The 16,621-nt window shown below is 58.4% G+C and overlaps 1 protein-coding gene and 1 long non-coding RNA gene across 2 annotated transcripts; both read left to right on the top strand.

The window, feature by feature from the left end:
- The first annotated feature begins 2,587 nt into the window (after positions 1–2,587).
- On the top strand, positions 2,588–7,690 carry LOC132687177 (uncharacterized). The gene is made up of 2 exons (XR_009613979.3): positions 2,588–4,096; positions 4,486–7,690. It is a non-coding gene; the product is annotated as an uncharacterized LOC132687177 (long non-coding RNA).
- Positions 7,691–9,535: 1,845 nt separating this feature from the next.
- On the top strand, positions 9,536–11,719 carry LOC132687176 (carbonyl reductase [NADPH] 2-like). Its single transcript, XM_060645088.3, has 8 exons — positions 9,536–9,669; positions 10,034–10,131; positions 10,235–10,389; positions 10,483–10,525; positions 10,613–10,712; positions 10,829–10,893; positions 11,121–11,238; positions 11,328–11,719. The coding sequence occupies exons 1-8, from the start codon at positions 9,618–9,620 to the stop codon at positions 11,429–11,431; spliced, it is 735 nt and encodes a 244-aa protein (XP_060501071.3). The 5' UTR covers positions 9,536–9,617; the 3' UTR covers positions 11,432–11,719.
- Positions 11,720–16,621: the final 4,902 nt, after the last annotated feature.

Here is a 16,621-nt window from a genome sequence, read left to right as displayed (position 1 = left end):
AGCGGGAAGGGTAGTCTGGAAACCTGTTAAAACATCACCAATGGAGGGGCGCCTGAGTGCCTCAGTCGGTTAAGCAACCGACTCTTGGTTTCGGCTCAGGTCATGACCTCATGGTTTTGTGAGTTTGAGCCCCGTGTTGGGCTCTGTGCTGACAGCGCGGACCCTCCTTGGGATTCTCTCTCTGCCTCTCTCTCTGCCCCTCCCCAACTCGTGCTCTCTAAACCAATCGATCGATCCATCGATCACCCCTGGAGGTAAATGTCTGTGGTTGTTTGGCCCCACGTTTTTAGCTCATGGAGAGGACAGTGTGTTGTAAATCTCAGTCTGTTTTTCACCTATTCTACTCTGATCCGAGGGGCGAGTTATAGCTGTTCTTGAGGAAGCACTAGCTGGTGGAGGGTCTGCTGGGGCCTAAGAGACAGAAATTCACCTAAGCTGGGCCAGCTCCCAAGGAGGTCGTCGGACTCCCCAGGGACACCGTCATGTTGGGGGAAGGGACCATCCTCTCCATGCACTGAGCAAGGCCGCAGGATGGAGAACCCAGTGCCTGCTGGCAGGAAACTTGATGCCCCTCCCGAGCTCGGCATCCCTCGTCCTAATCCTGGGAGTAGGCAAGATGGCTTTTCCCAGGAGCATTGCCTTACACTCACCCTGGCAGAGAGCCCTTGTGCCTCCGGCAAACCCGCCCGAACACTCCCCTACTGGAAAGAGCTTAGTCTCTTGGCAAAGGAGACCCGCGGCCAGGGCTCCCCATCTGCACCTTACACATTATGCTATCATCCCGTCATAGTGGGGGGAGCAGACGTCCTCAGGCCTTTTCCCACCGGAGAAGCTGTCAGCAGTCTGAAGGCAGGCAGTGTCCCCAGGACCCAGAAGCCTCCAGGGAACGGACCCCTGCCCAATAACCCTGACACCCAAGGTCTCCCTCCTATTTTCCAAAGCCCTGGTGCCAGGCTGTGAAAGAATCAGCTTCCGGGAGAGGGGAGACCCTCTACCCCCAGGAGCGGGGTCGGGGCTTTCGGGAGACGGCAGGTGCAGGCCACGGTGGGAAGGCCGGAGAAGTCCCGAACCTCAGCTGTGATCGTTGCCTCCACGCCCGGCTGACTCGGCCAGTGCCACTGGCTGAGCGTGGCCCCTCCCCAGGTGTCCATCACTCTCCCTCTAAGGCTCCGGGCCCCAGCGACGTGGTGAGGACTGGCCACGGTGGGTGAAGATAAGAACAAGCCCACACAGGAAAGCTAGTGGGCTCGTCGACTGGCTTCTCGGGCTGTGGTTCGTGGCTCACGCTCCAACTTGGGGCGGTGCCTCCCACGTGGCCCGACGGAGGGTGCCGGCTCCAAGGCCCTCAAAGGAAACCTTGCAGGAACCCTTTCTCTATGGTGCCCACGAGCCTGAACACCTTTCCACAGGGGGGTGCTTGAGGCAGGAAAGGCCTGGCACTGAGCCCACAGACACCCCCGGAGGCAAAGCCTCCCTCAAACTGAGCTCCTGGGGTGACCTGAGCCCTGGATCCCACTCCCTGCTGGGGGCACAGAGGCCCAGGGGGAGAGATCTGACCTGGGTGCCCCGTGCGGTCGGCGTGGGACCGTCACCCCTGCCGGCTGCCGGCCACACAGACCTTCATGCCCAGAGATGATGGGGTCCTGGAGGGCTTAGGTCTTTTCTGTCCCCTCGGCGTCCAGAAGAAAACAAAATGCGCTGTTGAGGCGGCCCTCGGCTTCCGCCCCAGTGAGGCGAGCATCCCCAGTCTTACCTCTGGGTGTATTCAAAGGCTCCAAGACCAGGCTGAGCTCCTGGCCCAGGTGCAAATCTGGCTTAGCAGCGTCCCCGGAGGCACCTGACCCAGAGCCGGTCAGAGCAGCCAACGTGCCTTGGCCCGTCCTCCCCTGAGACCGGCCTGTGTGACCGGCCATGGGGAGTGCCAGAGTGGACCCTAAACACAGTGACAGGATGTGGCTAAGCCTGACTCCTGGCTCAGCCCGGCGTCACGGATGAACCTCCGTCCCTCTGGCCAGACGTGAGCACACGCAAGTGCTGCCACACGTGTGCCTGTGTGCGCACACACGTGTCCGTGTGTGTCCCCATGTGAGTGCCCGAGCACACGTGCTCACATTCACATGTGGTGGTGCATGTGTGCACACACGACCAGTGAGGGAGGAGTGGTGGCCTGTGTCCAGTGACCTGGACAGGTTTTCTCCCCCTCCCAGCTTTCTCTCAGCTGCGCCTGCCTCTTGCCTCCTCCAGGAAGCCCCCTCGTGCTGCCTTCAGCCTGATGCTGCTCTGGGTGGTTTGTGTTTTGTTAATCTCCACTTACGGATTCGGGGGCCCTATGTCCAGGACAGGTCACCGTCGACAGTGCTGTCCTGATAACTGTCCTATTGACTGTGACACAGTACTGCCCCCAGTCTCGGATGCGGGCCAGCTGTGGAGGCAGAGGTCTCTCCTGTGGTCATCTTGTACGTGCCCGTGCCTGTCCTTCCCTACCAACTCGGCCACAAGCGTCCCGTGCCGGCACCCACAGCCTGTGCTCTTTGCAGCCACAAGCTGGCAGTCCCTTGTCTTAGAACGTGCCATCCATTCGCTCACTCATCGTTCCTTCGCTCCGCAGTGTAGTGCTAGGGAAATAATGGCGGAGCACCCTGTCGTGCTGGGGTCCTGCCTGTCGCAAGTCACAGAGTGGATGCGGTGGGGGCGGGAGCCACAGCGGGGGTGCGGGGACCCAGAGGGACGACCCTCAGAGAAGCTGACGTGCCAGCTCGGCTTCCTGGGCCCACATTTGAGAAGGTGGACGGAGCAGCTGCGGCGAGTGGGGAGAGAGCCCGGGCCTCTACCGGCTGATGCGGCTAGGAGCCAGCGAGAGTGCGGGTGACCCGGCCTCGGGGAGAGGGAAATGGGGGCACGGGCAGATCAAGAACTCCTCCTGAAGTAGAACCAGCGGGTCCTGGTGGGCAGCAGGTGGCCAGTGGCGCTGAGGAAAGGTCTGGAACAGATGCAGGCTCTGGCCTGAGCCGTGGGTGACGACCGGGCTGTGGCTCTGGCTCTGGGGGAGGGCCGGGTCCCACAGCGGGAGGCTGCCACTTGCTCAGCGCGACCAGCACAAGGGCACCTGCACCCCCCGTGGCACCGAAATGCCCTTCGGGAGACAGCCTTGGTTTCTAAGCACTGTGTCCACATTCTGTAGGTGTAGAGACCGTGCCCGCCCGCACCTCCCAGCCATGGAATTTTCCAGGCCCTCCCAACGAAAAACCTTCCAGCCCAGACAGCAGGGTGGGATCCGGACTGCGGGTGGCCTCCTTACAGGCCTGTCCGGTGCCCAAGCCTCCCGGAGGCCTCCATACCCTGCCTGAGCACAGCCTGGAGCCCAGCCTTTTCTAGTGGGCCTCGCAGGGGCTGGCCTTCGGTGGGAAGTCCCTTCCCCCCACCGGGAGCCCACCTGTCCCTGATCCGAGCCAGCTCTGACTCAGTTCCACCCCACCCCGCTCAAGTGTCCTCTTTGCAGCTCAAGTGGCCAGGTCTGGTTTCAGGCAGGTCTACTCAAGGGTGCTCTCCTCAAAGTCAACTAAAACCTCCCTCCCTCTCGAGGACCTCAAGGACAGAGCCTGAGAAGCAAGCCCAGAGGCCTGGGAACGACCTTTGTCCAGCTGCAGCCAGGCTTTTCATGTGGTGCCCCTGGGCACCCGAGGCCTCTCCCTGCCCTCCCCCCTGCCCCCCATCTCACAGCACCTGCACACGAAGTCCTCCTCCCAGGCCCTCTCACCACAGGGAGAGACCGAGGTAGAGCTTGGGCAGGGGTGGGGGGCAGCTTCCCACTGTCTCCTCCCCTCAGAGTCCTGACATGTGACAACGCGCGCAAAACACTGCCAGCCAGGGAGGCTTGCCTGAGCCCTCGGTGTCCAGGGTTTTTACCGCCTGTGTGGCTGGCCGACCTTTAGACCCCAGCCGTCCCCAGAGGCCGGGCCTGATACTACGTCTCCTGAAGCCCCCCCGCGCAAGTCGCACCTGAGACCACCCCGTGGCCAAGGCCCCCAGGCGAGCCAAGACATGCCTGGCAGGCGGGACCCTGCAGAGGCCTGGAGGTCGCGTCCCAGGAGCAGAGGTGAGGGCGGACCTCTCTGGGCCGCGAATTCTCCACCACCCGCAATACTAGAGGCCTGGCGTTTTGCCAAGCAGGTGGGCGCCCGCTCCTCGCCCCGGCCCCGGGTGGGGGCTCCCTGCACGGGCGCCCCCGCCACAGCCTGGGTCACACCCTTCTTGTGGCCCCGTCCCCAGTGGGTCCGCCACACGCACCTCCAGTGCAGAGCACAGGCCGGCCTGCGGTGGGTGGGTGGTCATGCTGTTCGTGACCTTCCTCTCGGAGACTCTGATGAGCCCGTGTCGCAGGTGTGAGGGCCCCTGGCAAACCTTTGCTCCACAGCCCTGCTCCGGGCATGGACGCCCCTTCCGCTGTTGCCCTGGGGTGCAAGTGCCCTCACCCTCTTGACTCAGGGCCGTATCCCTGGGAAGACAGCCTCCGCAGTCTGCCCGAGGCGAGAGGGCAGAGGGCAGAGGCCCAAGGCCGGAAGCCAGAGGGCAGAGGCAGGCCCCCGGAGGGCTGATTTGGTGAGCTGAAGAACTCAGAATCTCAGGGGTAGAAAACAGTCAGTAAAGCAGGTGTGGGGGAAGTATATGTGCGTGTGGTGCGTCTGGGGGTGGGGAACGCGTGCGGGTGGGTGTGTACGTGTGTGAGCTGGGGCAGGTGTGCGTGGGGCTGTGCGAGGCCCCCAGGCCGCCTCGTCCCTCTGCCCGGTCTCCGGCCCCCGGGGGTCTGCCCGGCCTGCACATTGTCACCTCTGCCCCCCGACGCGGGCCCCGTCACTCACCCTCGTGGTCTCGGCCCGGCTCTGAGAGACCCCGGCGGAAGCTGGGATGCTGGGGCACGTGGGGTGTGGCAGGTGGCCACTCCCGGCACAGGTCCCAAGGGCCTCCTGGTGCTGCGGGTGCGGGGGGAGGGGTCGTCCCAGCCCCAGGCCCACAGGAGGGACCTGAGACCTAGAAGACACGCCGCCCCTCTGCGGCCGCACAAAGCCTCACCCTTACAGTGCAAACAGACCCCTCACTCCCCAGGGACCCTGTGTCAACGCTACAGCAACAGTTGGTGAAGAGCGGGGCCCAGAAGTCTCGGACCGGACACACAGACGCACGCGGTGAACCCCTAAGTGTCCCAGGAGCTCAGCGTCTCTTTGCCTGAAGAAGCGGTCACGGCGGCCCCAGAGAGGGTCCCCTGCGGAGCCTGCTGGTCCTCGCAGGCGCACGCCCCTCCCACCCCCCCTGCTCTAGCCCCTCGGCAGACTCGATGGACGTGAGGTCCCGGTGGGACGTGAGAAGGGGCAGGAGGCTCACCAGAGCAATCGCCCGGGTTTGCCGATTCAGATGCACAGGAGCGGGGACACATCTGTGTGCAATGGGCGCCAGGGTGTGGGGCCGGTGCGGAAGGAGCAGGAAGCTCCACGCAGACGTGCACGTGGCTCCCTGGGCAGAGCCTGCCCGCCGCACGCGTGGCAGCCTGTGGGTCTGCCCGCGCTTGCCCGGAGGACGGGGACCGGGCACAAGGGTGGCCGCCAGAACCCTCTGGAAATGCGGGCTCCGTGGCACGCTGTGCGGGAAGGTGCCCACGGGCGCAGAGAGACTGGAACGTTCCCGCGGGAGCGACTTTGCCGGACCCGGAGCCCGGGGGACGCCCTTCTCAGCACCCTTTTGGGACATAAATTCCCATCGGGCTCTTCTCTGCGGCCGCGCTCGGTCGGAACGGTGGCCGTCCAGCCGGGCTTCCGGAGTTCAATGGGGGCAGGGATTCCGAGCGACGCTTAGTCCCCAGAGACGACGCGATAGTGATCGCCACAGAGGTAGCAGGGCCGGGGCGCAGTCAGAGCCGTGCGAGTGCTGGGCTCTTCCTCCAGCAGGCGAGGAGCCCGGGTCAGCCGAGGGCAAAGAAGCGCGGGCTGGTGGCGGGTGCACAGTAGTTGTGACCGTGTGGCCACGTGGCCGGTTGCAGGAAAGAGCGCCACGGCCATTCCGTTGTGATTTGTGTGCGCTTTCGCGTGCCTGTCAGCCCGTTTGCTTGCTCTCCCCTCCTCCTGGTCCCACCCCATCTGCCACCCTCGGAGCCAGCAGTGGCCCGCCTTCCGTGTCAGTTACAGGGTGGCTGAGCCACAAGAAGGGATGCGCCGCCCGTGCGGTCCAGGGCAGCACGTGTCCAGCGTGGGCTGTTGGCTGAATGACGTCAGGCACATCTTGCTCCTGGCTTTCCCCGGAAGCGAAGCGCTCCGTGGCGAGTTCGCACCGGTGGGTGCGTGCTGCGCACGGCCGCCCCTGGACCCAGAACTCCTTTCCCTGTGTACTTCCGAGTCCGTGTGACCACAGGGACAGTTTGCCCGCGATTCAGAGGACACACGAAGCTGCGGCAGCCACGTTCTTAGTGTGAAGGACCAAGCTGTGAGGTCTAGTGCCGTCACCTTCCACCCCTGGGTGGGAGCTAACGGCACCGGTGGTGACACAGGTCACCAGCTGACGGCGCCCTGTGAGACAGGGCGCCGCCTCCCTGGCGCTCCTGACCAGAGACACGCAGCATCTAATCGCGATGGACCCCGGGCAAGGCAGAGCTGAGGGACTTTCCGCAAAAGAACCGACCTCCAGTCTCCAAAAGGTCATAAAGGCCAAGGAAAGACTGAAGAGTGTCCTAGAGTGAGGGAGACAAGAGGGATGAGCCAGCCCCAACAACGGTGACCTTGGATTGGGCCCTTTCACTACCCAGAACTGAAATGGGGCGTTTCCGGTCGGCCAGGAGAGTTAAGTTCCGGGGATGCGCTGAGTGGGGGGGACGGGGGGCAATGGGGAGCAGTCTTCCCGCGCTGGGGCGCTTGGGGGCAGGGGCTTGGGCCACGTGTTGCCACCACAAGCACAGAAGCGGCTGGACACGAGGAAGCCTGGGGAGCCGATCGGTCTGTTTATGGCCCCGGTTGTGGTGATGATTTCGCGGGGCTGGGCCCCAGCTGCTCTCACTGTACGTTAAATCTGTGCAGTTTAGTATTGGTAAAAAGGAAACCGCGAGGCCCCAAATGTAGTCACTCACGTCAGGGACCCGTTAGCCAGTCAACCGGGGAATGCCCTGGTCAGCACCAGGACATGTACTGAGGGACCCCTTCTGTTCCCCTTAGGAGGGCCGCCTGGCCTAAAACAATGCACTTTGCTACTAATTTCCTTTTTTCCATTCCCTCTCTTCCTTAAAAACCCTTCCTTTTCTGCAGCTCAACGGAGTTCCTCTCTGCTTGGGGATGAGATGATGCCTAATCCACGAACTGATTAATAAAGTCAGATGTTCAATATTTGCTCAGTTGAATTTCTGATTATCTATCGACTGTACCTCAATGAAGCCGTTCTTTACGACAAGAACGTCACTGGGGCAATTTTTAAGACCTGAAAGGGAGCTGAGGACACACGGTGGGGACATGTGGTGTTAGTCCCTTGGCTGGTGTGTGTGTTTGTGTGTGTGTGTGCATGATAATGTCCATTTGAAGGAAACAGACACTAAGCTACTTGCGGGCGATGGGGTGCTAGTTTTTCAAACTACTCTCAAAACGGTTCAGAGCAAACGGTTGTACTATCCTTGCAATCCTGAATGATTTCAGAATAAAAATGATCCGTAGCACTTGAATGTGTCTGGAATGTCGTGGTGGCCTCGGTGGAGTGGGGCAGGTGCTGCCGGGTGTCCTGATTCGGGGTGTGGGTTGAGGGATGTAGGGAGACAATTTGAAGCTGTGGGTGTTTGGGAGAACACTCCCCAGAGGGATCTGCGAGCAGATCAGGCAAAGGGTGGGCAGGGGGCTGGGGACTGTCCCCCAGGCCACGTGGAAGCCGGACCCCAGGGCTCAGAGAGGGGCGGAAGCGGGTGTGCTCTCTCCTGGGGATCTCAGAGACCTGCGGGTGGGTCCCGCAGATGAGAGCTCAGCCCCGCGCTGAAGAAAGGCGCTTCCCAGGCACCTGGCTAACGTGCTCTCTGGAGCCTCACTCGCACACGGGACCGGCTCCTTGTCCCACCCCCACAGGTGGCACCGTGAGTCCCTCTTGGGAACAAATGTCCAACGGGTGTCTGGGAAGAAAGCCAGACCGCATGAGTTACCTGTGTCAGGGCAAGGAGTCCCTCCATTTCACTCGCCGACGATTCGCCAGCCAAGGACGCGCCCAGAGGGCAAGCCCAGCTGGGTCTGCAGGACTGAGGGGGTCTCCGAGAGGCAGGATGGGCTTTAGGACGGGAGCCTCTCTTCCTGGGGCGCTGGCCGGGTCTGAGTGAGGGGGCGACGGTGGGGCACACCTCTGGATCGGGAGGGCCTGGTAGACCTGTCACGTGCCCTGCCCTGACCCCCGACCCTGTGGACAGCGGCATGGGTCCCGTGAGGCCCGGGACCGGGGACCAGAAGGTGCTCAGGACAGGCCTGGGGCTTGCTGCCAGAAGTGGAATCGCCATCAGAACCCACAGGTAGCAGTGGCACAGAGGAGAAGCCCGGTGAGGCCTCTGGTGCCCGGAGGGGTCCACCGATTTGTGCCAAGATGAAGTTTCAGAGTGGGGGGAGAGAGCCAAAACAGGACGGCCAGGAGGGAGAACCACCCCCTCCCCGAGCCACACCTGAGAGGGAATGAGGCCGGTAGGGAGGCCACACCTGTGGATAGGATTGGGCTCTGGGCTTGGAAGCCAGGGGGCAGGTGTCCTAGGCCGGCCAGGGGCCAGTGAGGAAGACTCTGGAGGCCACAGACTAGGGCCGTGGTGGAGTCGGGGTCAGCAGGGCAGGAGAACGGCCTCAAACCCAGTATGCCTGGGCTATAATCCAGAGGCGCCTGCTCGAGGCTTCCAGGGGCCAGCTCCAGCCCATCCGTCCCCACCATCCAAGAAGGGCCACGTTCCTACTCCACGGTTAATTTTTTTTCTGTTTTTGTTGCTGTTGTTGTTAATTTTTTTAATCTTTATTTTTATTTTTGAGAGAGAGACAGACAGAGCGTGAGTGGGGGAAGGGCAGAGAGAGGGAGACACAGGATCGGAAGCAGGCTCCAGGCTCCGAGGTGTCAGCACAGAGCCCGACATGGGGCTCGAACTCATGAACTGAGAGATCATGACCTGAGCCGAAGTCGACGCTTAAGTGACTGAGCCATCCAGGCGCCCCTATTTTTCTTTTCTGTTTTTTTTTTTTAAATATTTATTTATTTGGAGAGAAAGTGCAAGTCGGGGAGAAGGGCAGAGGGAGGAGGAGAAAATCCCACACAGGCTCCAAGCTCAGCATGGAATCTGATGCACGATCGCAACCTGAGCCGGTCTCAAGAGTCAGACACTTCGACTGAGCCACCCACAAGCCCCTTTATTTCCTTTTCCAAACCTCGTGGTGCAGCTTTTGACCAGCACCTTTGGGTTGTGCTGGGGAGGGCAGAAGATTCCTGTAAACAAGGAAGTAGAGACTGCAATGATGCCCCGCCCCTGCCCTGTGCCTCCAGCGCCCCCCCCCTTCCTTCACAACACCCCAGTGGCCCCGCCACAGGCCTTTAAAACCTCCTTGCCCTCCTCTCCTGCTGCACACAGGCTCAGAGTCAGCACCATGCAACTGAATTTCAGAGGCCTGCCGGCCCTGGTGACAGGGGCAGGGAAAGGTACGTATGAGCAAGTGGGTGTGCGGGAGGGGCCGAGGTGGAGGGTAAGGTGGCCAGACTTGAAGCCTCACAGGCCTGTGCTGGGGTCTGTGAGTCCCTCCATGCCTGTCACGCCCCACCCGAGACAGTGGCCTTCAGGTTCAGGCTACGCAGACGGGGACATCCAGACAGGGTCTCTTCCCTGGGCTCAGTGGAAAGGAGCTGTTCTCTGGGGCCTCCCTTGGCCAGATCCTGGCCGGCCGAGCCTCTGACTCTGGCTGGCACCCCCTCGCTGCTCTTTCCTGAGTGGAAGAGGCTGCAGCCTCAGTCCTCAGCCTTGACCCAGATGTACTGGGGTATCTGCCCACCCGGTGCCCCCCTGCAGGGATCGGGAGGGACACTGTGAAGGCCCTGCATGCCCTGGGAGCCAAAGTGGTAGCCGTGAGCCGCACCGACGCTGACCTAGTCAGCCTCTCCGAGGAGGTGAGCAGCCCGGTCACGGCCCAAGCCTGACCCCACACGCTCCGGGTGCCTCATGAGCCTGCTGGGACCACCTCCTTGATCACTGACCACTGCCTCTCCACAGTGTCCCGGGATACAGACCGTGTGTGTGGACCTGGGTGACTGGGACGCCACGGAGCGGGCACTGAGCAACGTGGGCCCCGTGGACCTGCTGGTGAACAACGCTGCCGTGGTGCCACTGCAGCCCTTCCTGGAGGTCACCAAGGAGGTCTTCGACAGGTGGGGAGTAGGAGAGCAGGTGGACTGGGGAGAGGTTGCTGAGGACGTGGGGCCGATGTGGCCGTGGACGCTCTGACTGTCTGCCCTCTGCAGGACCTTCAGTGTGAACCTGCGCTCACTGGTGCAGGTGTCCCAGGTGAGCCGGTGGGGGAGCAAGGCCCAAGGATGACCAGGCCCGGCCGGGAGTACAGTGAGATCAGGCTGCCCCTCTCCTGGTTTCTAGATCGTGGCCCGGGGAATGATCCACCGGGGAGTGCCTGGCTCCATTGTCCATGTCTCCAGCATGGTGGCCCATGTCACTTTCCCCAACCTATCTGTCTACAGTGAGTCCCTCTGCCCAGCCCGTACCCCATCCATCCATGAGGAGATCCTGGGCGCTGGGGCTTAGCGTCTGCGCAGAGAGGGCTAAGGGGTGCTCAGTGCTGCCCTCCCTCCACAGGCTCCACCAAGGGCGCAATAAGTGTATTCGCCAGAGCCATGGCCGCAGAGCTGGGGCCGTACAAGGTGGGCATGGGAGGGGAGGACCTGGGGATCACACAAAGGCGGGCTGGGGAGCAGGGGTAGGGGCTGGCAATGGTAAGGGGCGGCAGACGGCATGGGAGAGGCCCGAGGACCATCCAAGGCTCTGGGCAGCGACTGACTGAACACAGTAAGCAAGTTCCGCAGGTGGTGGGGGGAGCACAGAGGCTCATCTACTCGCTGAGGCCGCCGTCTTCGCCCCTTGGCCCTAGATCCGGGTAAACTCCGTGAACCCCACGGTGGTGCTGACGGCCATGGGCCAGAAAGTCTTGACGGACCCCGAGATCGCCCGGAAACTGAAGGAGCGTCACCCCCTGCGGAAGTTTGCAGGTCAGCGGGGCTTCGGGGAGCGGAGGGCGCGAGCAGGGCGGCCGGGACACACCGCGCTGATCCCGCCGGTCCCCCGCCGATCCCCGCAGAGACGGAGGACGTGGTCAACAGCATCCTCTTCCTGCTCAGCGACCGCAGCGCCTCCACCAGCGGCTCGGGCATACTCGTGGACGCCGGGTACCTGGCTTCCTAGAGCGCCCGGCGCGGGGGAGCCGGCGCTCAGGGCACCAGGCCCGCCCCCCCCGCCCGCCCACGCCCCGCGCCGCCCACCGCCCAGCCACGCCCCGGTCACGCCCACCGCCCCACCACGCCTTCACCACCAAGCCGCTCGCTCGCGCATCTCCCACCCAGACTCTGCATCTGGGCACACACCGCATCCACACTCGTGCTGCCACGAAACCCTCCCCTGTCGCCCCCACCCACTGTGTCCTCCGCTGTGCCGGCTGGATTTCCCTAAATAAATGGAGGCCATTCTCTGGAACCATTGCGTGCCGGGGTTTGGGAGGGGAGGGTCAGGGAGGGGGAGCACACATTTCACTTGCCATGAAATGAGGGCGCAGATCCTAAAGCCAGCCGGACTCTACGGCGACCCTGTCTTGTAGCTGAAGGGCAGCGATTTCTTACACAGAGACTTTTGTCCGTGCCCCGCCCCCTCCCCCAGCCCCCCAATCAGCCCTGGGCAGAGGGCAGCCACGTTCCCTCCCCTTGAGGCTCTGGCCCCGCCCTTCAGCCAAGCACTGCTGCTCCGAGCTCCGCCGGTCAGAGAGGTTAGAGGGTCTGGGATCTGGGGAAGATGCCATGTACCCCCGGGTCACATCTATCTGTAAATGACCCTAAAGGCTCAGGAAGCAATGCTGGTTGCTCTTGCCGGCCACCGTGAACCCCGGATGACCCCGATCCTCCTATCCCATCCTGTGCAAGTTTTTTTACAGTGCTGGTGGTCTGCTAACCGGCCTGGATGATAGGGGTTCCTCTCCCTTCCAGTGTAGCAAGATTCTCACACAGAGAGTGGTGACACCGCACCCAGGCTTTTCTTTCCAGGAAGCAACTTTATTTGTGCCGCATTGCTCAGTTGGGTTCGTACCCAAAGAATTGAGCCCCGAATGCCACGTGGTGTGTTTTTTTGTTTTGTTTTTTTTTTTTATGTATTTTCTACTTCTTTGTCTCCCATATATGGTAACACACACAAACATGCAGTCTGATTAAGTGGTCTCCTGTTATAGGGTCGTGAGCAATGTTGTCATGTATGCTCATAGCCAGGTTACCTTGAGGGTTTTTTTGTTTGTTTTCCTTAGGGAGGGAACCCTACCACATTCCCCTCTTTGATGCTTGGACCCCTCTATTTTGGGTTAAAGAGCACCATCTTGGTTTAAAGGCTTATATTTCTATAGCATCATTTCATGTATGGCTGTCCTCTTTTTTTTTTTAAATCATGGCCTCAGTGAGACTGGAAGCAGACCGTACAACCAAGGGAGCTAAGCACCGTAGGATTAAGCAACCTCCCAGAATTAGGAGGATAATTTTTATGAGAGTTTTGAATCCCCTGAAAGTTAGTTTCCAAATAACTCTCCGGGGTTTTAACCACTCCAGGTCTGGACAGGGACATGAGTAATCCTTTTGATTTGATCTGTGATCTTTTCTATGACTTTTTCCTCATTATCTATAGGCAGCAGTTGCTGAGGCTAAACTTTTCACAAACTTCTTCCTCAGAAGCAAGCAGGCAATCTAAGGCCCAGCGATTTTGATAGATAGCACTGAGCATTTCGGTTTGCTGCTTGGCTAGTGAGTGCTAACAGAAACCTCTCCCCCCATTCCTAGCCGGCCCGGGGCGGCCTCAGCCAATCCTATGGTGAAAAGGAGACCAAGAATCATAGTAACAGTGAAAAACAAGGCGGAAACATATAGAAAATAAGGACAGTCTTGTTTCATCGGACCGTCGGTTCCTCAAGCGTCTGTCGTGCGTAGGTCAGTCGGCTTCCAAATGACTAAAGCAGGGCTGCAGTCTCCCGGGGCCGGAGCCTCTGGAGTTGCAGATTGCTTCTTCCTGTGGTCAGCTTGCACGGCGTTGATGAATCAGGAAGGCACTCCCAGTTTTGAGATGCCGGCTTCACTCTGTCGTAGTGAACCCAGGGACCCGCTTCAGCTACTTTCCTGCGTAGGGGTGCACAAAATGACAATGAACAGTCCTCTCCAGAGGGGTTTTAGGGGTTGGACACTCTGCTCCTTCACCCATACAGCATCTCCTGGTTTAAAAGGGTGAGCCTCTGTGGTCAGACTCACAGGTAATCGCTCCCTGACCCAGTGGTATAAGGTGGTTAGGGTAGACGCAAGGGCTCACATCTGTTGTCTTAGGGTTAGATTGCCTGTCTCATTTAGATCCCCCCCTTATGCCCTTGATAATGGGGGGGAGGGTGCCCATAAGGGATTTCACAAGGAGAGAACCCCATCTGCTTCTTCAGCTTCCCACCTGCAGCTGTAGTCTGCCTCCCTGAGGTCCCTTGTCTCTCTCTGCCTCATGTTCACCCTTTCCCTATTCATTCCTCCCCTGGAACAGGGCCTGTGTCTGCTGTGAGGGAACAGGGATGATGACCGTTCTGGCTTCTTCAAGCTTACAAGGGATGGTGTAGGGGTACAGCAGTTAGAATCTACCCAAGGGTCGGTCAAGTGGCCCACAGTGTATATTTAATGAGAGCCTCCCTTAACCTTTCCAGGAAGGCCACCGGGGTTTTATTTTGTGTCTGTAAGATAGTGGCTAATTTAGCGTAGTTTAAAGATTTGACCTTAGACCTCCTGACCATATGTACAATTTTTTAAAGATTTTTCTTCATAAACCTTTTTATAACTGTCTTTTGCTTTTAGATTTTGACCTGAGCCATTTTTTCCCCCAAACAACCAGTCTTATTTAGGACAAAATTACTTTTTTTTTGTTTACCTTTAACAAAAAATGTATTTCCATACCTTATATTTATTTATATGTCTAGTTTTCTACATGTAGAGTTACTTTCCTTATTTCCATCAGTCTCAACTACATTTAGCAGAATTTTAACTCTTAGAAACCTTAGTCTCCAGTGAAAACTAAGTAGTAATCAATTATGAACTGTTACATCAGAATTTCTTAGATGTCAAACTTACGAATCAATTAAGCACAAAGCATGTTTTTTAACAGATCCAACTATCTTTAGTTTTTCTGCAACAAGTCAAAAGCGCAAACCTACATCTAGTAATTAGTGCTTTAGCGGCGCCTGGGTGGCTCAGTCGGTTAAGCGTCCGACTTCGGCTCAGGTCATGATCTCATGGTCCGTGAGTTCGAGCCCCGCGTCGGGCTCTGTGCTGACCGCTCAGAGCCTGGAGCCTGTTTCAGATTCTGTGTCTCCCTCTCTCTGACCCTCCCCTGTTCATGCTCTGTCTCTCCCTGTCTCAAAAACAAATAAAATGTTAAAAAAAAATTTAGTAATTAGTGCTTTAGCCTCTTGTCTCGTTAGATAGCCAATGAATTAAAACCCAATTTATCATGCAAGCAAAAACTTTAACGTTTTTGTTAGGGTCAGGCGTAAGGCAGGGTAAAGGTAGGAGTCAGAGGCTAAAAAATTTTAGCAAAGGCTTTATTTGGGAACTAAGGTCTCGGGCGAGGTTCCGTGACTCAAGGAGAGAGAGAGAGGAGCCAGGGAAGCCGCACCCAGGTGTGGTGGGGTGGGGTTTTTAAGCTGCAGCTCCTCTGGGTTTAGGTCCGGGTGGGCCTTTTTCATGTCAGGTCGTGCTGTCGCTCGGTGATTGGTTGACCTCCAGTTCGTTCTGGCACCCTACTAGGGGCTTTTTGTTGGATTACACTGGCAAGATGGCCGTCCCCTCTACTGTGGTTACAAGGACATCATAACAGTTTTAAGTTACCAAAGACTTTGAAAGCTATCTTAACAATTACTCACGAAAACTATGAGACAAAGTTAACCATTACTTTAAGTCACCCTTTTGTTAAATTGGAACAGAGATCACATGAGCTTATTTGCAAATCTAGGTAGAGTAAAAGTTGTTTTTTTTTTTTTTAATGTTGATAAACATTGTCTCTATCAAACCAACAAACTTAAATTAACTTAAACACTGAATACGTTTTACTTGGGTCCACCGAAGACAATTTGTTTCCCGTGATTAATTGCTACTTAGAGTCCTGGTGGGGAAATCTGAAGTGTGTGGTCTCCACTCTAGGACCTCTGGGGTGGGATGGTTATGTGCCTGAGGCATTGGGGAGCCCGTTCTGCAGGCCGCCCCCAAGTGGTGCAGAAACAGGAGGGGGGGGGAGGGGAAGGCAGAAGAGGCGAGGTGCCAGCAGAAGGCAGAGAAAGAGAATTCCCAGTTTTAAGTCTTGTCGGCTCAGACAGAGGAGCAGACCCCAGGTTTCTTTTGTTTTGTTTTGTTTTTCACTAGTGCAATAAGGCAGTGCCTGTCAGTCCGGAGAAGACAGGGAATTTCCCTGAAACAAAGGGAGTTTGGCCCCTTGGGAGTATTCCTTAAAGCTCCCATTCTGAGGTAAGCTAACCAGAGACAGTTGGCTCTAACTATCATAGTCATTGACCCAGGAAATGAATGAGAGACCAGTCCCCACACACGGTCACATGGTGACTCCAACCCGCCGCCGAGCGCCCTGGAGTTGGGCTTTGTGCCCAGTCCCCTCGCGAAACTACTAAGGCAGCCCTGGGGGGTGACCAGGCTCCCCTTCTGCCTCTTAGGGGCAGGTCTGCCAAAACGAACCTGGGTTCATACTAGTCTGATGGGCGCTCCCTGAGCTGGTCCCTGGGCCTCACGGGCTCCGCTGGCGCACATGGGGTCCTCACCCCCAGCCGGGAGGGGTAGCCTCCTGCGGGTCAAGTGGTCCCCCGGCGCCCGGAGGTTCGTATCCCAGCAGCAAAGGAGGTGGAAACGCACTGTCTCTGAATCCCGGACGAGTCCCCAAGTAATGTAGCAGGACTCTCACAGAGTCGCGACACTGAGGTTTTACTTCCCAGGAAGCAACTTTATTCCTGCCAGCACAGCTCAGTTGGGTTCGTACCCAAAGAACTGAGCCCCAAGCACCACGTGGCATAGTTTTTCAAATGTGTTTTCTACTTCTTTGTCCCCCATATGTGGTAACACACAAACATGCAGTCTGATTAAGTGATCTCATGTTACAAGGTCCTGAGGGATGTTGTCATGTATGTGCACAGCCAGGTTACCTTGAGGTTTTTGTTTTTGTTTTTTTCCTTCCTTAGGGAGGGGACTCTACCTCACCAAGTTAAGGTGGGGCTTTGTTGGCATTGGCTTCTTCAGGCTGATTTAGTTGTCCAAACTCTTTCCCTTTGGGCACTATGAGAGAACCTGCGTCAGCCATGGGGTAGGGTGGGGGTGCGGGTCA

This window comes from Panthera onca, chromosome E1, assembly GCF_046562875.1.
Source record: "Panthera onca isolate mPanOnc1 chromosome E1, mPanOnc1 haplotype 2, whole genome shotgun sequence".
Taxonomy (NCBI): domain Eukaryota; kingdom Metazoa; phylum Chordata; class Mammalia; order Carnivora; family Felidae; genus Panthera; species Panthera onca.
The sequence above is the reverse complement of the archived record's forward strand: the minus strand, read 5'-3'. Positions and strand labels throughout refer to the sequence as shown.

What these genes read in the sequence shown, in the direction of transcription:
- LOC132687176 (XM_060645088.3), top strand. Translation starts at nt 9,618, where the DNA reads ATGCAACTGAATTTCAGAGGCCTGCCGGCCCTGGTGACAGGGGCAGGG. An exon ending in TAGTCAGCCTCTCCGAGGAG is followed by an intron (nt 10,132 to 10,234) that starts GTGAGCAGCCCG and finishes GCCTCTCCACAG; the next exon opens with TGTCCCGGGATACAGACCGT. An exon ending in CCCCCTGCGGAAGTTTGCAG is followed by an intron (nt 11,239 to 11,327) that starts GTCAGCGGGGCT and finishes CGATCCCCGCAG; the next exon opens with AGACGGAGGACGTGGTCAAC.